The 22,700-nt window shown below is 38.1% G+C and overlaps 2 protein-coding genes and 1 long non-coding RNA gene across 3 annotated transcripts; 2 read left to right on the top strand and 1 right to left on the bottom strand.

Moving 5' to 3' along the window:
- The first annotated feature begins 3,220 nt into the window (after positions 1-3,220).
- Positions 3,221-5,898, top strand: LOC133870387 (leucine-rich repeat extensin-like protein 2). Its single transcript, XM_062307496.1, has one exon. It carries the CDS (start codon positions 3,352-3,354, stop codon positions 5,569-5,571), a length of 2,220 nt encoding a protein of 739 aa, XP_062163480.1. The 5' UTR covers positions 3,221-3,351; the 3' UTR covers positions 5,572-5,898.
- Positions 5,899-7,536: 1,638 nt separating this feature from the next.
- Positions 7,537-14,343, bottom strand: LOC133870388 (probable protein phosphatase 2C 44). The gene is made up of 5 exons (XM_062307497.1): positions 13,985-14,343; positions 12,225-12,476; positions 11,618-11,894; positions 11,257-11,411; positions 7,537-8,077 (listed from the first exon to the last, which is right to left on the bottom strand). The coding sequence occupies exons 1-5, from the start codon at positions 14,051-14,053 to the stop codon at positions 7,940-7,942; spliced, it is 891 nt and encodes a 296-aa protein (XP_062163481.1). The 5' UTR covers positions 14,054-14,343; the 3' UTR covers positions 7,537-7,939.
- A 6,042-nt stretch (positions 14,344-20,385) lies between these two features.
- On the top strand, positions 20,386-22,307 carry LOC133871980 (uncharacterized). The gene is made up of 2 exons (XR_009900907.1): positions 20,386-20,680; positions 22,025-22,307. It is a non-coding gene; the product is annotated as an uncharacterized LOC133871980 (long non-coding RNA).
- Positions 22,308-22,700: the final 393 nt, after the last annotated feature.

The raw sequence follows: 22,700 nt of genomic DNA, 5'->3' as shown, positions 1-22,700 counted from the left end.
GTCACACCGATAACTGGTCTTTTTTTACTTAGAGGTGTACAAGCGGGTGCGGTTTCTATAAATATGATAAATTTGTGTAAAGAGTAGCATTATCCTTTTCATTTTATGGCTAATTTATAGGCTCCATAAACCTTAATTATCAAGTCGAAAATAATCTAATTGACATTAATTAACTAAATTAAGTAACAATAATAAGTTTTCTTTAAAAATTATAAAATAAAACTGGGGCTATGTTTGTTAAAACTTTTGTTTTCTCTTTTTAAAATAAAAACATTAATAAACAATTCAAACACAAAATATATATATATTTAAAAAAAATCACTTTTATGTCACATCAGAACATTTTAAAAAAAAAAGAACAGAAAAGAAAAAAGAAAATACTCTACGAAACACATTAGCAAACATAAATTATCTTTCTTGTTTGTTAGTTTATCCTCCATCTTTCTTTAAGACAGCAACAATTTATAAGGATCATTCAATGTAATATCGGGGACTTCGTATACTGATCATCGTAGAGCAACAATTTGTTTGATTGTGGAAGATTGTACATTTGATGGGGTCAAAGTTCAAGTATACTGTCAGGTTAGTAAGGCAAATCAAGGGAACTTCGCATTGACGGTTGCTGTCATAACTCTTGAATTGTACAAAGAATGGTTTTGTCATGCCTTCCTATTGCAATCCCTAATTTTGTTGCTGGGGCCATGGGGAATTTATGGTTTAGTGACATACCATGAAATAGCTTTGCTCTACGACGATCAGTATTATGCAGCTACCAATAAGCAGAGGGTTGCAACTATCGCAGCTCATGATTGGGCACACTAGGGGTTTGACAATCTTGTAACGATGGAATGGTGGACTCAACTGTGGCCGAATGAGGGGCTTGCAGCATGGGTTAGCACAGTTGATGCAGTGCAATCTTCTTGCTCAACTCGAGGGACATAAGCGTGTGGTTGATGCAGTGCAATCTTTTTGCTCTGAGATGGGGTTTTCTTTGGTAGTTCTTGTGGGGCATGATGATGGGACCTACTCGTTTTAAGGGTTGCCCAAAGTGTCCAAACATCATTGAATTCTTTAGAGGGTTAAATACTTTATTGGTTCATGAGTTTTTAGTGTTTTTGAATTTAGTACTTGAATTTTTATTTGTTTCAGAGGTAGTATCCGAGTTTACGGGTAAAAACTACTTTGATACATCTGTTAAATTTTTTATAAAAAAAATTATAAAAAAAATAATAAAAAAAATGCTACTTTGACATGTAGCATTATATATATATAAAAAATAAAAATAAATTAAAAAAAATAAAATAATATTTAAAAAAAATTTGAAAAAGAAAATAATGAAGAGAGGTGGCCCCTCCATGGTGGCCAAATATTTGGCCATATGTCAGCGGTTGACACGTAGTAGACTATTAATATTTGGACGAAAAATGTAACAGAAGTACCAAAATGATTTTTACCCTAAACCATGTGCCACTTATGAAACAAATGAAAAGTCCGGTACTAAATTTAAAAAAGTTGAAAGCTCAGATACCAATAAGATATTTAACCCTTCTTTCAATGTTGTGATTCAAGGGGTAGTATTGCTTAGCGTTAGTTTGATGAGAAAAGAAGTTCCAGCATTATTGTACAAAAGTATGTATATTTGTTATGTAGAAAACATTATTTTTTTTTTGTTATTGGGACATTAATAATTTTTTGATAGTTTGAAGGACCCAATTGAAAATTTTAGAAGAACATTATTATTAGGCGGTAGTTTGAGAGTTATCTGTAATTTTTTTTTTTTAATTTTATTTTAAAGTTTGTCTATTACTATAGATAAAATTGGAAAATTACAAAAAGTTAAAAAAGGAGAATCTTTTCGATGATGTGTGTGATCTCTAAGTCTAACCTCACCGGATCGCTTGTCTCCGACTCTCCGGAATTGATCGGAGGGCATATTGTCGTCGATGACCAAACAAACAGAGGTGAGTAGGTGACGCTTGTCCTTCTTATCCAACTATATTATTCATTTAAAAAAAGAAATTATGGAAGTAGATTATTAGTAATAATTCGGACTCCGCGTCTTAGGTTGGAATTTAGATTTTTAATTTGAAAAAAGATTCGCATTTGAAAAGGTCTTGGAAGATCGTGCAGACAGAGTATAAGTGGGTCCCATGCCTTCCTGGCAACAAAAGAACAAAAAAAAAAAAAACTTCTCTATTTGCATAAGTTTTCATTGCTTGGAAAGGGAAAGTTAAAACTTAAAAGGCCCCATTCTTATTCTTAAGCAGGTGACGAGACAGGGCAGTTCATACTTACTTAAAAAAGGGATGATACATCATGATTCACTGACTTTTTTTTTTTTTTTTTTTTTTTTTTTTTTTTTTTTTAGGGTTATATATATACAAACTATTCCTTTTTCTTTTTTCTTTTTTTTTTTAATTTTTTTTTTTCTGTTTTTAAAACAAAATTATTAACAAATAATTTAAAGGATAAAACACAAAATAGTCAAAATCATCTTCATTTTTATATTATATCAGAACACTTTTTTTTTTTTAAAAAAATTTTTAATAAACAGAGTCCCAAAGTCATAAAAACAAAAACAAAAATCTTTATAATTTGTCTTTTTAGCTCTTTAGACCATTCGCGCATTTACTTTGTCACATTAATTCAATAAACTTTGTTTTGTAGGGGAGGAGTCTTTTATATATGTTATATAAATTTTTTATTTTAGAATATATCATCCAACCCCTAAATAAACATAAAGGTTTAGTCTATATATAATGTGTTCTTGCGTTTTTGGTTTAAAGAAGGTTGTAGGTGCATGAATCCAGTTAAATTTCAGCTGTCCGAGTTGAATTGTACGTGCGGGGGCGGTGCGACAAGACAGTCACTGACACGTCGTCAAGGGTCAAAGACTCAAGTCCGTTCATCAACGTAACACATTTTGGTGTTTCATTTCATCGCTTTCCACTTTCTCTCTCTCTCTCTCTCTCTCTAAATCTAAAAATCTCAGAGACGTGCCAGCATGACATTATTCATTTTATGTACGACAAACAAGGACATAAAAAAAGTTTTCAAATTGCCACCCTCGGTCCCTCCTATTATTCACGGGAACGACTACCCACCAGTACAGCAGTACTAGTGCAATATTGTAGTAAACTCAAATGTTAAATTTAACAGGTAAACTAAAAGGCCAAAAAAAAAAGGGGCTTTCTATATATAAAGAAAGCTTGGGGAGAAGGGATGGGCACACTGTCCAAACCCATCACAGCGTATCTCTTGTGAGACAAAAACCTTTCTCCATGTGATTTTCTGCCATTGTCCACCGCACCACCACCACCACCACCACCACCACCACCACCACCACCACTCATGTCTTCCCCTCGTCCTAGACTCTTTCTGCTTCTTTTCTTGCTCGCTTCAGCTTCCTCCGGCTTCCTCTTCCAGATCTGCTCTGCAACCCACGAAGATGATGAGTTGGCTGTGGTTGTAGATCCAAACCTGAGCTTTGAGAACCCAAGGCTTCGCCAGGCCTACATTGGCCTCCAAGCTTGGAAATCAGCCATCTTCTCAGACCCATTCAACTTCACAGCCAACTGGAATGGCTCAGCCGTCTGCTCCTACACGGGCGTCTACTGTGCTCCATCTCGTGCCAATGCCTCCCTCACAGTGGTCGCTGGCATTGACCTCAACCACGCTGATATTGCCGGCTACCTTCCACCGGAGCTCGGTCTCCTCGCAGATCTCGCTCTCTTCCACCTCAACTCCAACCGTTTCTGCGGCGTCGTGCCCAACACTTTCCGCCGCATGAAGCTCCTCTACGAGCTCGACCTGAGCAACAACCGCTTCGTGGGCAAGTTCCCTAAGGTGGTATTGTCCTTGCCCGCCCTCAAGTTCTTGGATCTTCGATTCAACGAGTTCGAAGGCCCCTTGCCTTCCCAGCTCTTCGACAAGGATCTCGATGCCATTTTCCTCAACGATAACAGGTTCAGGTTTGGTATCCCAGAGAACCTTGGCAACTCTCCGGTCTCGGTGCTGGTCTTTGCCAACAACGATCTCGGGGGTTGCATACCGGGCAGCATTGGGAAGATGGGCAACACTCTCAACGAGATCATCCTCCTGAATGACAATCTCACTGGGTGTTTGCCTCCGGAGATCGGGCTTCTAAGGAATCTCACGGTGTTTGATGTGAGCTTCAATCATCTTCAAGGATCACTGCCCTCAACTATCGGTAATATGAAGAGCCTGGAGCAGCTGGATGTTGCCCACAACAGCTTCACGGGTGTTATACCCGCCAGTGTGTGCCAGCTGCCTCGGTTGCAAAACTTCACCTACTCTTTCAACTATTTCACTGGGGAGGCTCCAGCGTGTGCCTCTATTTCAGCTGGTGGAAGGGTTGTGGCCAACGGTGGCAAGAACTGCATCCCTGGCAAGATTGATCAACGATCCTCCAGGGAATGTTCTTCAGAAGCTGCTCGCCCTGTAGACTGCAGCAAGTTCAAATGCGGCGGCGGCGGTTCCCCACTGCCTGCACCAAGACCAAGAGCACCACCGCCGCATTCGGGGAAAAGATCTCCTGCTCCAGGACCGCCACCGCCACGTAGAGCTCACTCGCCAAGGCCGTTTGTCGGTCCTTCACCGCCACCCCCAACATCAAAGTCTTCGCCTTCCAGCAGATCACACTCTCCACCACCACCACCACCACATCTTTCACCAACACCTCCTCCCAAAGAGTCCTACCACTCACCGCCGCCGCCCAGTCAAAGGGTATCACCCAGGACTCATCTCCCACCACCACCACCACCACCAGTTGTGCATTCACCACCGGCTACGCCTCCGTCGAGTGGTTACCATTTGACACCACCACCGCCACCAAGTCATTACCTTTACACACCACCACCTCCATCCGGCCATTACCATGCTTCACCTCCATCGAGTCATTACCACTTCACACCACCCCCACCTAGTGGAGAGTCACCAAATACACATATACCATCACCACCACCTCCAGTTACCTACGTGCCCCCAGTGCCTAAACATTCACCACCTCCACCTCCTCAGCAGTCAGCTGAAGCCCCACCACCAAGTCATCACTATAGTTACACTTCACCGCCGCCACCACCACCACCTCAGCAGTCGGGTGAAGCCCCACCACCAAGTCATCACTATAGTTACGCTTCACCACCACCACCACCTCAGCAGTGGGCTGAAGCGCCACCACCCAGTCATCACTATAGTTACCCGTCACCACCACCGCCAAGTCATCGTAGTTATACTCCACCATCGCCACCACCCCCTCCACCAACAAATGAACATTCAACAGCTCCATTTCCACCTCCACTGACTGAGCCATTGCATCATCCCCCACCTCCTTCGCCACCATCCGGTTGCATCACTCCGGGATCACCACCCACCCCGTCCCCACACCCACCTCCTAAACAACAAAGCCGTCATCCACCGTCATTCCACCATCCTCCGCCGACCAAGTTCTCAAACTCACCTCCACCACCCTCATTCAATAACGTGCCCCTTCCACCTGTTATAGGAGTATCATATGCATCTCCTCCTCCTCCTCTAATTCCCTACTATTAATCCATGTCGCATCGCTTTCTAATTTGATTCTTTCTGCTGCAAGGCCAACAACCCAGATAGCACAACAAGGATTGGTTCCATATTGTGTGTACTATTATTTTTATTTGTATTTTTTTTTTCTGAAGCATTGTCATTCTCCAAGAGGTTGCTTCCGTAGCAATAGTAGTTTTGTTCTGTTTCTCGTTAATTTTTTCGTATAATCGTATCTATCAATATATATTTGATATATGAAAGGGGGAATGGATGGGAACACTCGGGGCTATGAGGTTAATTCGTTATACAAATTGCTCGTGTATAATATGGATTGGTCTTACAATTTTTCTTGAACTGATGTCATTTTCTTAGATTATTCATGTAGTCCGCCAATATAACTTAGCTTTGTGGCTTCTTTGCTTAATAAGATATTAAATACTGAGAACAACGCGGTGTTTGCTGTTAGAAAGAAATAGAGTAGGCGTGACTTGTCCCTAGAGGCGTTCATGTCCCAGATTTTTCATAAATTAAGCCACCAAAGCAATCTGGTTACTGGCTTTATGGATATGGGACCAGGAAGTTAATAACATTTGCTGCTGCTCCGAGCAAATATCAAAGCCCCATTACTTGCTTTGAATATCTCTACTTGAAGATAGCATAGCATTGATGGAGTAGTTAATTGATATTGCTGTCTCGAGTAAAGATTGGCATCAGTCACACTGAGTGACTGACATGATAATAAAGAACAAACGACAGCTAAAAGCGATCGAGTATGCGGGCCAGGATGGATCCGAATAACCACGCGTGGTGGTCCGCCGGCAGGGTCCACTGCTTAACAAATCCAACGTCCATGGGGTCGAAATGGGCCGTGAAAAGAAGACCGAACAAAATGGCTCGGCTGCAAACTCGTCCGAACGAGATTGCATACGAGTTTTGGTCAGAATGTCTCGTCTGTACTCTGTAGTGTGTTTGCAGTGCATACGAACGAGCCCTGCAAATCTGCAACTTTTGGGAACTTACTTTATGATTTTAGGACTGCTTTTTCAAGTCTATTTAGGGGCTTTTGGAGCACGAATTTTGTAGGGATTAGAGGCAATATCTCAAGAGAAAAAAAAAAACAAAAAGCATTTTTATTTATGTACTAAAGAAAAAAGTATAGCTTTTTATGCTTGTAAGTGCGCCTCTCTTAGATTATTTGTTGTAAACCACAACCTTCATCAACAATTGAAGCGCATTGGAGTTCCTATGATGGACATCGAGCAGAAGAATTATCCAGAAGCTTTGGAAGAACTGCTGTAGTAGAAGGTAAGTAGGTCGCTTGTCTAGTGCAATTATGTGTCAATAACAAAAGGTTTTGTAAGTATGAACATCTTATAATTTTTCATTCTTCTATAATGAATTTGGCTGCCCCTAAGTGATTTTACTTTTAAAGAGTTTTTTAAAAGGTTTTTATTTCATCACCAAATTACTTGTTATAATACTAAAATAACGTCATTTTGAATTAAGTATAGGTTATATTTACATGAATTTGGTTGATTATGTTCTTTTCTAATGTAATACTTGGGCGAAAAGGTAAAAGTAATGTCAAATCAATATGTTTTTAAAAAATTAAGGCTTCCAAAAAAAATTAAAATAAGCCAAAAACACTAAAAATTAACCAAAATTATTTTTAAAATCGTTTAACATAGGCCCTAATAGAGACCAAAGGAAGGTCCACAAGGCCCATTGCCTAATATGCAAATAGCGTATAATAACCGTAATTAATAATTGAAACACAAATATAGTTAGTAAAAACATGATGTAAATATAGATATTTAAAAATAATATTCGCATTTTATGAATGCAAATATTACAACTAGTTGTATCCACACCCACACCCACGCCCACATATATCCCTAATTTGAAGGGTAACAATTGGCTTTTTGTTGGGGGTGGGTAGGAGGTAAATACTAAATAGACTTATCGGAGCGGGAGGAACAATGACAAAAATAATGATGATAAACACTACTACATGTATTACAGAAAAGTTTTCATGTCATCTTATTTATGTCCACAACTTTATACACAACCTTTTTCTTCTGTCTCTCTTCCCCTTTTTCCCCCCTCAATTGCACCCTTTAATTACATCAAACCCAAGCAAACTTCTGTGCGTGAACACGTGTAAGATGAGGGTCCATGCATTAATGAGGAAATCTCTTTCCCAGGTAACATAAAAAATGCACGACAAATTTATATCTACTAGCAGTAACACGATTATCGCTTCAAAGAAAGCCATGGCATAAGTCATAACATATTATAAATGGTGCTCCTATTTCTAACCAACCAGCTGAGAATTTAGTACAAGACCAACAGAAGTCCTGATGTTGTAGTGGGGAGGCAATTTTTCTCAGCAGCATCATCCAAAACGGATCACAATGCATGATATATCATCTTTACTGTTTCTTACCAATGCTTCAGTTGTCAAACGTTTAGCTGCTGCTTGAGGATCTTTGATGTCTTTCACCAAACCAACTGCCTCTTGATTCGTCAAAACCTGCCAACCAGAGTACAACTATCAAGCACGAAACTAAACTACAGGCTAGTACCAAAGAACAGCATCGTACCCATCGTGACGATATACTGATGCACAACAACAGTAATGCCTCTTAGATCACAGAAAAAGAGACTCTTCTGTACTATTTATATTTATTTCCGAAGTAGATTCTATATGGATTCTATGGTGAAAGTAAAACTAGTTTAATCAATATTTGGACATTGATGAAAGATCATGAGAGGGCACTTCTTGAGAAAGAAAAAATGATCAAGTTCAATCCTGAAAGAAAAAATGATCAAGTTCAATCCTAAAGCACTTAATTCCGATATAAATAAGTTAGTAATACTAGAAACTACATTTTTATCCCACAACAATAACATGGCAGTCCCAACCAACCTTTGGATTAGTCATTGTTAATAATAATAAAAAAAAAAATTCAACAGTTGGTTGGGACTGTCACATCAACATTGTGAGATAAAAATATTGTTTATAACATTTCTTTGAAGAAATAGAGATCATAGAGATACAGAACATTGGTCAAGGCCTTTATCTGGTAGTGAGATAACCTCAGTCTTACGCAAGTAACAATGGTACATCAACAAATAGGATGCCATTGTTAGCCTTTATCTGTAGGCATTTATGCCGTGATGAAGGTATTGCACTAGGCAACTCAGCAAGCAGGAGTCTTTGACCACCTGCCCTAGACCATAGGTAGGTTGTCTACACATCGGGGAGGCAACAGTCAAAGAGGTGGTCAAGTAGAATGCATTCTTATGACCTAAAGCGCCTTGGTTTCACTTCATGTGACATAATTTAAGATGGTGATGGTCTTAAAAAAGAAGGATTTGTTAGTAAAATTAACATGATTAGATGAACTAACATCATCTAACTAGTAAAAGTTGTCAATGTGTTTGTTCGCAAAGAATAAGAACCATGCAATGCAATTGAGTGTGCGAATGAAATCTCAAAACCAGAGTATAAGAATCTTGTACAGGAGGTTAATACCATTTCTAGATCTTGATTTTTCACGAACCTAATTCATACTTTTCCTCCATGATATTGATGGAATTTGTAATCATCACTCTACAACCCCAACAGAATTAAAACTATAAAGTCTTTACAACTCAGATAATTCAACATAGCTCAACCCCACAACTAAAATTCATAGACTATTTGATTGCTCCAACGAAGCATAACTCAAGATCACCACTCTCCTCCTCTAGATCAAACTCCGACAATCATGGTTAGATTATCTAGCACTTTGTTCCTCACCAGCCTACACAAACTCTAGATTCTTGTAACCAAACAAGTTTTCAAATTGCTGTGCAATGACCCCAAAGAACTTAAAGGAGCCCCTTGTGTGTTATGATTAATGTGCTCTACTTCTCATACTGAAATGACCACGTGTTGATTGGGGGTAACCGTTTGACTTCCATCCCCTTGTGTGTTATGATTAATGTGCTCTACTTCTCATACTGAAATGACCACGTGTTGATTGGGGGTAACCGTTTGACTTCCATCCCCTTGTGTGTTATGATTAATGTGCTCTACTTCTCATACTGAAATGACCACGTGTTGATTGGGGGTAACCATTTGACTTCCATAAGATGGAAAAAATTGGCTACAACTTCAGGACCTTAGAGGTAACATAATTGTTTTGGGACAATGTGGACCTCTTTCCCTGTACCATAAGGACTACAGGAACTTCTGAGTGGAGACGAATTTCAAGCCAAGAGAAGAGCTCACTTAATATAGAGGGCAATCTACCCACCATGATGGCTGGGGAGATTCTTTTTATTTGTTTCTATCTTTCATATCTTCTCTGTAGAGAATTCAGCTGAGGTTGCTAGGCCAGTCAATGAGGAGAAGGAATTTCAAGCCTAAAAGGAACCAAAGCTATTTACAGCTCTGCATAGTATAGTTTTAACTCTGTGTAAAATTGATTTCTTACCTATCAAAAAAAAAAAAAAATAGTATAGTTTTAACTGTGTGTGTTGTGGGGGGGGGGGGGGGGGGGGGGTTGAACTATGGGGAGGTCCTTTATATTTGTTTTTGTACTTTTAATTTCTTTCTATCTTCTTTGGAATGCATGTCATATTCTTCTTATCTTAATTTTAAAGAGGCTTTTTTTGGAAGATACTGTGGCAAGCCATCTGTCCACACATGGTAAGGAACCACGGCAATTGTGGCATAAGAATGATTGAGGAGCCATCCTTTAAGAGGCAATGGTGCCCTAAATTAGTGTGAATGGATGGTAAGGAACCATCCACACCACTTCAAGCCTTAGGAAACTGCTACTATATGCTTCCATGTGCACTAATTATGAGCTGGAGCATGCCAAGGAATTGCAGTGGTTAATTTTGTTTTCATAAGACCACATGGTTCAAGGATTATATTATATTAACGATTATCAAACAACCAAGCAAAGACCAACAGAGTGATCGCAGTATACCATTCTGATTTGGTAAACCCCAACCCTGAATTCTACAGCATATACATGAATTTCTCGTCACATATCCCTTCAGTAGGGAATTCTGCTAATTCTGATTCTAACTGCTAATTAGTATTGTTTTCATGAATTATATTTTGCTCAAGTGTTGTGTGGATGTTAACGGGTCCAGATATTTTTTGAAAACAACACATGAACATTGAATCTTTAACAATTCTAGTTGCTCTTTCAACTACACTAGCTGCCAAAATATTTTAATTTTCTTCAATAAGACAGCTTTACTAAGGGAAACTTCTGCTGATTGTTAGGCTTTTTGTTATGAGTTCTTTGCTTTTCCTAGTACACAATAATATGGGATTAGGTTCACTACATATTCAATTTATTTGTCACTGAGCATTTTTTTTGACGTTGGTATGCATGCATTCATCATTTACAATGGAATCAATCACCAAAAATTCATATAATTTATTGTTTAGCTCAATGTAAACCAAAATCACATTATAAATGTTGCAAAAACACGTAAGTCTGTTCAGGTGATGTTACCAACCAGGTAGCTATTTGAAAAAGTGTTGGAAACAGAAATTTGTGAAGTCCATATTGTTTGGGACAAAACCTAAGCATTCCAATGTTTTGACAAATTATGGAATATTAAGAGGGAGACCAAGAGAAAAGATGAAAGATAGAGACTGACAGCAAAATTTGTTATCCATAAGATACCATAATAACTGACCTTCCACAATCCATCACTTGCCAATATAACAAACTCAATGTTTGAGTCTATGGGCACATGTCGTACATCAGGCTCTGAACTTAAATGTGCTTTGAGGCTTTGATCCCCAAAAGCACGTGCAACTGCAAGTTGACCATTAACCCTAGGTACATCTCCTGAAAACATTTAGTAGCTTTTCAATATCGCAGAATCCTCAAAATAATAAAATCAATAAAAAAAAAAAAACGGATAAATAGAAAAGTAACCCAGAGTGAATGTTCTTTTTGTTATTAACAGCGTATGCTAAGATCTCCACAAAGAATGACCTTACATTAAGGAGTGATAAGGTTAAAGTGAATTTAAATTGAAAGAAGTACATCACCAGGTAGAGTAATCACAAAGCCACCCTGCTTCTCAATCCTTCTTCGTTCACTATGTGGCTCATGGTCTACTGTAATTTGATTAGCTGAGCCCCTTTCACACACGACAGCTCTTGAGTCACCAATGTTCGCCACCCATAAGTCTTTGCCATCAATGACTATTGCAGTTACTGCAGTTGAGCCACCTGGCCCTAATTGCATGGAGTTTTCCAAAATAAACTTATCAGTGGAGCTGTAGGCATTCCTTATTGCCGTCTCAGGGTTCTTCCAGAAGGTTGGCTGGATCACATAGTTAAAGAAGTAAATAAAAACATATTATCATATTTAAATCTTATAAGAATGAAAGGTTGCCTAGGAAAACAGCGGGCTGAAGTTCTTTTAGAAGTAGAAGAGAACCAATATTGCATAAATAAGGATACAAGATGGGCTAAGTTATCTCGTCGTTAAATTTTAGGATCACAATTTGACATAATCACATAAATACCCCATGATTATGTAGGTAGATGATCAAATGACTAAAACTAGCAGGCAGTTATATTGGTCCTATCCAGCAATAAGTACATAACCAAATGCTTCCAAGAATACATTGAACTGGTGGGGAAGGGATACCTCATCAAGTATATTGTTGAAAAGGTTATCTCTCAAATAATTTGGGACACGATCACCCAGATGGCCGTCAAAGATGGCAAATAATCCAAGCACATGATTCTTTTTTCTTCTGTATTCAGCAACATGGTAGTCCTCCATATCATGACCGGATTTACCTTCAACTAAGTGGAAACCATGGGCCACTTTGTTAGTTGATGACTTGCTTCTCCCTTTTCCAGAATCCGCTGATGAGGATTTAAGGCAAGTAGCATTCTGCAGTGCCAATTACTTTAGTTGATAAACATGCACATTCATCACTTGAACATCCCAAAAAGAAAACAATTCCAGTGGTCTATAACCCTTCTACTCTTTGATTCAAATCATATTGAAATCCCAAAGTTTTTTTTTTTTTTTTTTTTTGGAATTCATATAGTCTATACAGAGCCCCAGTTGGGTATTTATAATCGCTGACACAATTAAACTTGCAAGGTGTAAATTGCGCGGAATTGAAATCAAGCTAAAATACAATACAACTAGTAATTATGTTAAATAATATAATTGAAGGAAGAGATGAAAACAATGAAGGGAGACACAAAATGAAGCTGGTTCGGCCTATGGTCTACATTCACGCAGTAAAGCCTTTTCTTGGCTACATATTTCTTCTTTTTCACTTAATAGAAACTATACAATAAAATAGCCTATTTATAGTTGAATGAGGCCATGAACACAATAATTACATAAGCAATATGTAACTTAGGAGAATTAGGAGAGTTACATAGTCAATACCTAACGAGAATTATGAGAGTAATACATGAGAGTTACAAATGGAATTTGTAAGTTGTCTTCATATGTCTCAATAAATTCAGCTTAGAAGTATGGTGTGGTATATGCAGGTTACGTTTACGTTTAGCGCCCACAAAAATACACAACATAAAACAGGCGTTTGTTCTTTGGCTTGCTTTGCATAATCGATTATCTACTAGTGATAGAGTACTGGCTTGGGGTTGCTAAGGAGACACTAAGTGTGTTTTCTGCAGACATGTCTTAGAGCAGGGATCATCTCTTCTTTTCTTGTAGCTTCAGCTATAGGATTTGGAAAGCTTGTATGCAGCGATGCAATCCTTTGGCTCCTTCTTCAGACTGGCTAGAAATAATTAATGAAGGGTGCAGAAAATGGAAAGCAAAGAATCTGGAGGGTGTTCTATGTCGGTTGATATTAAGTTCCACTGTTTATGGTATATGGCGTGCCAGAGATGAAATCAAACACGGTGGGCAACCGAGGACAGAGGAGCTGATATTGAAGGCAATATTTTGGGAAGTCCGGTCCAGGATTTCAGCAAAAAGAAGTTTCAAGATGAATAGAGAGAATATTCGAATCTGCCATTGCTGGAACATTGATACTAGTCTACTGCTGTAATTCTAGTTCTGTTCTGTTGGCAGTCTTTGTTTTGTTGGGTGTCCGGTTCTCACCAGTTTGTTTCTGTTGTTTTTAGTTTGGTGTGATTTCGAGCTTGTTGTTTTGATGAGCTGTTTTGTTGGTTTCTGGGATAGTTTGTTCAGTTGTTTCTGCTATTAATATAGTTCACTTATTCATCGAAAAAAAAAAAAATACACAACATAAAAGAAAAAAGTTGAAAGCAACAACTTTTGATCAGAGAAACGGATTTTGGAAAGATCAATTAATTGATTAACTAAATTGAATTCAAGAATTAGGAAAAGCAAGATGGGCTAGAGAGGAAGGATTATTAGATAAGAGAAGAAGGAAAGAAAGAGAGACGGACCTTGATTTTGTCAAGGAAGCTGGAGCCTTTCCCCGTGTGAGAAGTACCTGCGACAGCCTGATTACTCATATCTCAAATTCTCAATCATGCATCCCCACGCTTACCAGCTTGAAAGAAAGGAAGAAGAAGAAGAAGAAAAAGAAAGAGACTTGTGCCTGTCCTGTCTGTCTATCAATCAATCTATCTGCCTCCTCTTCGTTCTTCTATATCTACAGAGAGAAATATATGACTTACAAATCTGTGATTTCGTTGTTGTTGGACCGAATGGAAGGGAGGGGGAGAGAGAGAGAGAGAGAGAGAGAAGAGGGTCAGGCCGTCACCAGAAGAGAAAAGGTTGCTGTTTGCGCTGAAGAAGCACTATAAAAAGTCAGGAAAAAGACTTTGGTACTATATGTTGAATAATTTGGCGAGTGTCTTGTTTAGGTGTGTGAGCATAATAAATTAATAATAATATATTTGGTGTTAACAGTAGTTGATGATGGACGGAAACTTTGACTTTCAGCCCCACGAACGTACGCGTATTTGAATTTTCTAAATGGCTCTTGTTGAGCCTTGAGGGAAACTGCTTTCGCATTTACTTTACTTGTACTACTAGTACTTCTCCGCTTTAAAAAAAAAAAGAAAAAAGAAAAAGAAAAAGAAAAAGAATACTTCTCCGCAATTTGGAGAGCTCTGACCCCAAACGTTGAATAGTAACCATTTCCGCGTGGGGCCGACAAAACCAACGTATTACCTCTGCGATTTGCTTCCTCCCCCAGTGCTGACGCTCCTCACGCTTCTTCCTTGAAGCTTCCCAGGTTTTGTGGCTTTTGACTTTTGTGGATCCCACCACTCCACAAATATAATACTACAATAAAACGCCGTGACCAGTTACGCGCACGCGCAGAGCTTGAATTTGGCACTCTCAAGCCTAAAAGCCCATACGATGCTTCTCTCTAGGGGTGGACAAATTATCCGATTACCGACTACCGAAAATTCACCGACCGCTACCGAACCGACTTTGACCGCCTACCGCCTACCGAAAAAAAAAAAAAATCGAAAATCGAAATTAAATTTATTTCCGAATACATTATCGGTCGGTAATCGAAAAAAAAAAAAATTCCATCGGTTACCGACCGACCGACAGTTCATATAAATGATATAATTGAACTAAATTTTTTTTCACTGCTGTTCTCTTTTAGTCTAAAACCCAGACGCCCAGTGCCCATTTCCCACGAGGCCACGACGTCATTTTTCTATATACTAAAACCCACTACCCAGTACCCACCACGACGTCGTTTTTCAAACTCTCACTAGTATATATTCATATTTTTTTGCAAAACCCTAGAATCTCATTTCTCAAGTCTCAAGTTCTCAACCCATCCCTTCTGCTGCCTCCAAAAACAAAACCCTAGAATCACTCCCAGCCTCCCGTCTGCCCACGCCCACGCCTAGCCGCCACTCACGAGTCACGACTTACGCCCACCTGCTGCCCGCCTGCCCTGCTCATCTGGCCACGACCAACGCCCAGCCCGCCAGCCGCCCGTCTTTCTCTCTCTCTCTCGCCTCAGATGATGCAGTGGCCGATGAGGATCTAGAGCGTCTCTCTCACTCTCGTCTTCAATTGAATCGAGCCATTGGTTAAACCATTCCCACTCCTTTTTTCTTTGATTTATTCATTTTCGGCGGATTTGGGTTATTGAGTTTGTTCACTTTGTTGGAATTTTATGCTGTAAATCTGTAATCTTGTAACCTTGTTGAATGAATGGTGAATCTGTAAGCTGTAATCTTTGTTCACTTTGTTGGAATTTTAGGCAGAAAATATGTAATCCTACCGATTTTTCCGACCGCCCTTCATCGATTTTTTCGATTCTTTCGAATTATCCGAAAATGTCGAAAAATTTCTTTCTCGGAATAAAGTCGGGTAATTCCCCGACTTTACCCGACTATTTCGGTCGGAAGTCGGTGAAGGGGTTTCCGACACCGACTTACCTGATACCCACCCCTACTTCTCTCCCTTGATAACTCTAAATACTTCGTTTGTTTGGACGTAACTGTTTATTTATTTATTTATATATTATTTAATGTTTGGTATAATTGAAAATGATGGCCAACGGAAATTATTTTCAATTTCACTGTAAAAATCTCTTTAATTTTTAAAAAACGATTTACAATTTTAAATAAAAATCATAAATCTTTTTCTGAATTTAAACTCTTTATTCTGCAGGCACGTTTGTGAGAATCTGATAAACGTCGAATGTTGTACATTCAAACTCCTTAACTTGCACATGTTTATTCCTTAGCATTGTTATTTGTTTAATTTTGTGTTATTTTATTGTTTCAGGTTTTAAATAAACATGCAATTAATTCCATTAATTTTGGGCTTAAAGCACACTTTGAGAATGAAAGATATGGTTAAGCTTAGCCAATCATAATAGAAGACCTATATGATGTGGTTAAGTTTAATCAAATTAAGAGAATGATTAAAACGAAATTTCTCCAATAAAAATAAAAATCGGATTGGATTCAAATTTGGATTCTGCATACGTCTTAGTGTTTGGATCATAACTTTCTGTTCAGATCTCAGATTGCAATGTAATTGGTGGCGTTGGAAAGCTAATAAAAAATTCAAAAAATATTTCAGAAATTGATTTTTCCTAATTCGGACATTTACTATGCCAAAATTACCTCACAATAAAAGACCGCAAATCTGGACGAATTTAAAATCATTTTCTTACTTGGATTGAATTTTCGATCTCTTACTTGAACTAAGAGAATAAGTTCCGATTTTTCTTGGATTCTTATGGCTTTTAAGCCTCTCCTAGTCTCTATAAATAAACCCCTATTGTGACAACCATTTTTTTTTTTTTTTGAAAACATAAAGGAGTTATCACAGTGGCACAACTATATGTTGCTCAGCCAATATACGGTGTACATTCCATAACAAGTACCTGATAATGAGAGTTACATCTACGCAGCGAATAACATGTAATAACATTATCAACATAGTGGAAACACATCTATAAACAATATTTGGTTACAGCAAAAGAGCCAATAATATGTCTATCTGTTTAAGGCTTCTACAAGCTATTAAAACATACCAAAAGATTGGTTCATAAATACAAGTGTCACAGGCAACATAAGCCATAAACAAGACTGCCAAAAGGAGGACAACTCATGGTCCAACCATTACAACTGTCACGTCGGGCTTCAGTCATAATATCCTAAGCTCTATACTACGGCGTCATCCATTAGATTCACTGAACCATAAACAAGACTGCCAAAAGGAGGACAACCCATGGTCCAACCATTACAACTGTCACGTCGGGCTTCAGTCATAATATCCTAAGCTCTATACTACGGCGTCATCCATTACATTCACTGAACCTACAGTCAAAGCATCAGAGTCTGTACGGTTATGAAGTTAACCATATCCGTACAGGTGAAAGTATGAGTTCACCACCTCAGTAATAAATTACCGAGGCCTCAGTAGTATAAGACTCACTAAGAAATCTAGGCACACATCGTACATGCATACAAGAGTCATCAATATCATTCTCAATCTATTATGTCCATACCACACAACATCAATTACAAGTAATACCTTCCATCATGCTACTATAAATTAATTTCATTTAATTAACATCATACAACACGTACCAGAAGCAACAACCCTGAACTTGTCGTCATCGCAGCTAGAAGCAACAACTCTAGATTTACACATCGAGCACTAGAATATCATCTCATATGTGTTAGAGCTACGACTCTAGGCTTACCATTAACATCGACCGTAAAGCCACATACCCGCAGGGCAAACAACACATACCACCCATAGAGTCACATACCCGCAGAGCAAACAAATACATGAGTGTTAGAGCCACATATCCTAGACCTACCTTGTTACCACCACCCGTAGAGTCACATACCCGCAGGGCAAACAACACACAAGTTCTAGAGCCACATACCCTAGACTTACCTAGTTACCACCACCTGTAGAGCCACATACCCACATTGCAAATAACACACAAGTGCTAGAGCCACATGCTCTAGACTTATCTTGTTACCACTGCCCGTAGAGCCACATATGTAAAGACCAAGAAAATAAATAGGTAACTTAGTAATTAATAAATTACGTTTATTAAATAAAGGTGATATATAATTATGTTTTATAAATAAAATACTACTAATGAACTTTTAGGAAATAATAAATAATTGATTGTATTGATGAAATATGGTTAGATTAAATGTAGGGTCAAATATAAATTGTCAAAGATAGGATCTTTAAATTAGTGGGGTCCTACAATGATTTATAAAAGCTAGGGGCTTTAAAAATGAAAATGTAATCTCTCCTGCCACATGGCGTCACCTGAATGGGTATGAGAAGATTACCCCATCCTCTCCCAGCCACTCACAGCGCGCCATGTGTCCCACCCTATCTCTTTTCCTTCTTTTCTCTCTTTTCCTCTTTCTTTCTTTTTCTCTCTCTCACGCATAGATCCGGGTCTCTCCCTCTCACTGCACGATCTCCCCCTTCTTCTTCTCTTCCTCTTCTTCTTCTTCTCTTCTTCTTCCTCTTCGGTCACGCCCAGCCAGTAGCCCTTCCCCTTTCTTCTTCTTCTCTTTGTCTCTTCCCCCCTCACACACACACCCAGCCCATGAGAGACCGATTGAGAGAGAGAGAACCGGTGTAGGCTCGGGAACCCACCGAACCCATGAAACCAAACCGTGAGAAGGCCTGATCCTGCAGTTGTCCGGCAGGTGGTGGTGCGGTTTTGGAGCGCGGTGGTCAGGCCACCGTCTGGGCGTGGAGACAGCAGCTAGGGCCGTGAATTCCATCCCTGTTCCGCTGAGACACCTCTCTTCCTCTTCTTTGATTTTGCTCGAATCTTCCTTGATTTTTGGTAGAATCGAATGGGTCTTTTACGGGTTGGATTAATTGTTGCTCAGATTTGTCTTGTTTGGATTAAAGGACCGATTATGGGAATTGATTTTAGGTTTTATTTGAGTGTCCATATTTTGGTGGTAACCGAATGGGTTTGTTTGAAGCAACCGATTGGGCATTTCTCTTGTGGTCTTTGATTTTTGGTTGTTTCCTTTGATTTTGCTAGAACCGGATGGATTCTCTTTAGGTTGATTTAGATTAAGGTTTATGATATCCTATTTTGGTTGAAGTAATGGCTGATTGGGTGGAGGATTTTGTGGTGCTATTTTAGATGGTTTGTTATTATGGATTAATGGCCTTTTAGTAATTGTCTTACCAACTGAGTTTGTAATTGGTTGAGTTGGGTTTTGAATTAGTAAAATGTTAATATTGTGGTATCGGACAAGGATAAGAGGTTTAATGGAAGGTTTATATTTTTGAAGTGATCTTTTGTATTTGGGTTGGCTTTATGTGAATGGATTTATAAATACCTACTGATTTGGGAATTATTTTGAGATTATGCTCATGGTGTTTTCTATTGAGTATAATTAGGAATTATAGAAACAAAATCCAGCCCTTGTGTTTGAATGATGGAAGTGTGGTTTGCCTATAGGTTGTGTTTTGAAGCTTGGACTTGGTGATTTCTTGTGTCGGCTATTATGGTTGATATTGATGAGTATGTAATTTTAGTTATATTGAAGTATTATGGATTGTTGGTTTGATGGTGATTTTGTGACTAATAGAGAAGTGGATCTTGATGTTTATAGATATATTATTAATTATTGGTTTGAGAAAGGTTTAGGTTGATTGAGGTTGTTTGAATGTTATAAGTATGTTTTGAGGCTTTAATTTAATAGGGACTTATTTAAAGGTTTGTATTGACTTGTGAACATGGCTATAAGTGGTTTAGAGGGTTAGTAGAATCATTTGGTTATGTCTATGAGCTATGATTTTTGGAAGGGTTTGGAGACTTAATGATTCACTTGGGGATGCTTTGACTTAAGTAAGTTATTAATCGGTGTAATGAGGTTTTGGTAGAGAACATGTTATTTCCATTTATGATAGGGATTGAGTTCATTTGTTTATGACAATGTATTAGGTTATGATGATAGATGATAGGGTCTTAGTCTTGGTACTAGTGGAGTGATGGGAGACCAAGTAACTAAGTAAAGAGTTTAAGAAAGGATTAGGTATTAGATATAAGATCAAAGGGTTAATGCCGTAAAATAATAGATAGTCTAAATAACCTTATGACAACAAATATAAAATAGTGATACTATGGAAATACTTAAATAGACTCTAAAGTCGATTAGTAATTGGATGACTCAGTATCTAGTTCTCCTATCCATGTACAATTAGTATTTATGCGTGCCATCGGATTAGGTTTAAGTGTCATACGTGTATATGTATACATGTATATATATACACATATGCATATATACGAACTAAATATATATTGCCTACTTAGCAAGTAAATGAAGCTATAAAAAAATGATTAACAATAATTATTAGGCAAATAAATAGTAAATACATCTTAGTATTAATAATCAAGATAAAATATGAACCTAAACCTAAATGTTGACTTAATAGTAATCAAAGTACCTAACTAGCTTTAGAAGCGAGTAACACAACGTGTGGGCACGCGGGTAGTTTTAGTGTGTCATAGAATGAGCCCATAGCATCGTCTAACGTCACAAGTGTTGCAAGATAGTGGAGACTTCAATTGATTCTCCAATGTGGAGTCCAAGTGACTAGAATTCGAGGGGATGTTCAAGTCAGGAGTCAAATGCAGCCAGGTGATATTTTAATCACTTAGAAACTATTATTTTTATGTTTATTAGATTAGCAAGATATGTGTTTTATAAATCCGAACCAACTGTATGTTGAATATATCTGTTTTGGTTGATTTGAGTAGTTTCATCTATATTTAAATAATATCAATGATGTTATGAAATGATGTATGGATGAAATGTGTAGAATTGTTTTTAAAGTATTTTGAATGTGAGCTGCGGTTAAGATTTAAATTATGCAAAGTAGAATGATAAAGTTTCATGTTGATTGGTTTATCGTATTTGAAGAAAGCATGAATTGTAAAGAATAGGAGTATAGAGTTTGAATTGTAAAACATAAAGCATGAGCATGAGCATGAGCATGAGCATAAGAATGAAAGGAAGAGTAAGCCTCAAAGAATGGAAAGGAAGGAAAGTCTCACAAAGAATGAAAAGACCATCATAAGCATGCATATCATTGTTTAAATTGTGTTATGTTTTCATGATATAGAATATCGTAGTTTTTATACTAGACGTATTAGTATGCCTAAGAGTTTTTAATGGCAAAAGAGCTTATGTATACTGCTATCGTCTAGTTGCATAATGTTAAGACATTGAGCTTGGACGAACAAGAATATTGTCATGGTTCGGTATGAGTAATACAGTGTCCTAGGAGTAGGTAGATGAATTGTCGTGGCACGTTAGTAGGAAGTGCTTGGATACCCGAGTTTTACTCTAGTAACTGCATGGACAACTACGTGCTCGACATGAAGTTGTAATGCCATAGGATTCTGTGTTAACCATGTTCGGAAAATGATAGTAAGCTTGTACTAAAGAGCGAGATGGCATGTTTTAAGCTTAGTGTGCTTGGTTTTGACGCTATTGGTTGCAATATCAGTGTGGCTTGGGAGTAGGTAGATGGATTGTCGTTGCACATTAGTAAGAAGTGCTTGGATATCAGAGTCTTACTCTAGTAACCGCATGGACAACTATGTGCTTTGACATGAAGTTGTAATGCCCTGAGGTACAATGTTATCACAATTAATAACGTTAGACCTATGTGCATTTGAGCTACCAACATAAAAGTATTATTGTAGGTGGGTTTATACGTGGTTGCTTCCATGCCAATGGAACTTCTACGTATGAGTTTAACTACATAGTATGTTTTAAATGTTTTCTGATAGTTGGTGTTTGCTATATCAGTTATGGGGGTTTTCAAACAAAATGTTATAAATTGGTAGCTGTTATAGTGTACGCGAAACTAAAAAGAAAAGTTGGTTCTTTGCGAAAACTCAGTTAGTTTAATATCACTGAGGTGGTGAACTCATCATTTCACCTATACGGATGTGGCAAACCCCCACAACCGTATAGATGATGTCTCTTGGCTACAGGTACTCGGGTCGTAGTTGATGTGGTCGTAGACGTGTATTTGGGATATTATGATCGGAGCTCGCTGCGATGGTCATAATTGCGGGACCATGGGCGTCTTCAGTTTTATAGGTTTTGTTATGGCTTGTGACGCATGTGTCACTCGTTATTGCATAAAGTCATTTCTGTTATGTATTTATATTGAGGAAAGACTTAAACACATAGATGTTAAATGGCTCTTGTTGTTATTAATTTATGATAGATGTTTAAGATGTGATTTCCGCTATTGAGTTTATGTTTTCCGCTGCATAGTTGTTAGATGTTGTACTCTGATTTACCAGGTACATATTATGGAATATGTACCATATGTTGGCTTTGCGACACATCGTCGTGCCACTGTGAGGATCCATTTGTATTTTAAGAGATTAATATTTATGAAATGTTTTGTATAAAAAAAAAATTGGGTCCTCACAACATACCTGCAGGGCAAGCAACACACAAGTGCTAGAGTTGCATACTCTAGACTTACCTTGTACACAAAGTACTTGTAACAATCATTATCACAAAACTCATATTCAAGTGCCATTAACCACAACTCAATCACATTATTCTCAATCATTCACCTTTCAACACATACTACAATACTACCACCTATATATATATATATATAAATATATAT

This window comes from Alnus glutinosa, chromosome 6, assembly GCF_958979055.1.
Source record: "Alnus glutinosa chromosome 6, dhAlnGlut1.1, whole genome shotgun sequence".
Classification (NCBI taxonomy): Eukaryota; Viridiplantae; Streptophyta; class Magnoliopsida; order Fagales; family Betulaceae; genus Alnus; species Alnus glutinosa.
Note: the sequence above shows the minus strand (reverse complement) of the source record. Positions and strands in the feature narration are given on the sequence as shown.

Excerpts from the sequence above, each read along its gene's own strand:
- LOC133870388 (XM_062307497.1), bottom strand. The coding sequence starts at position 14,053 with ATGAGTAATCAGGCTGTCGCAGGTACTTCTCACACGGGGAAAGGCTCC. Across the intron at positions 11,412-11,617 it reads CTTTGTGATTACTCTACCTG|GAGATGTACCTAGGGTTAAT; the intron begins GTGATGTACTTC and ends AAATGTTTTCAG. Across the intron at positions 8,078-11,256 it reads CAAGTGATGGATTGTGGAAG|GTTTTGACGAATCAAGAGGC; the intron begins GTCAGTTATTAT and ends TCTGGTTGGCAG.
- LOC133870387 (XM_062307496.1), top strand. The coding sequence starts at position 3,352 with ATGTCTTCCCCTCGTCCTAGACTCTTTCTGCTTCTTTTCTTGCTCGCT.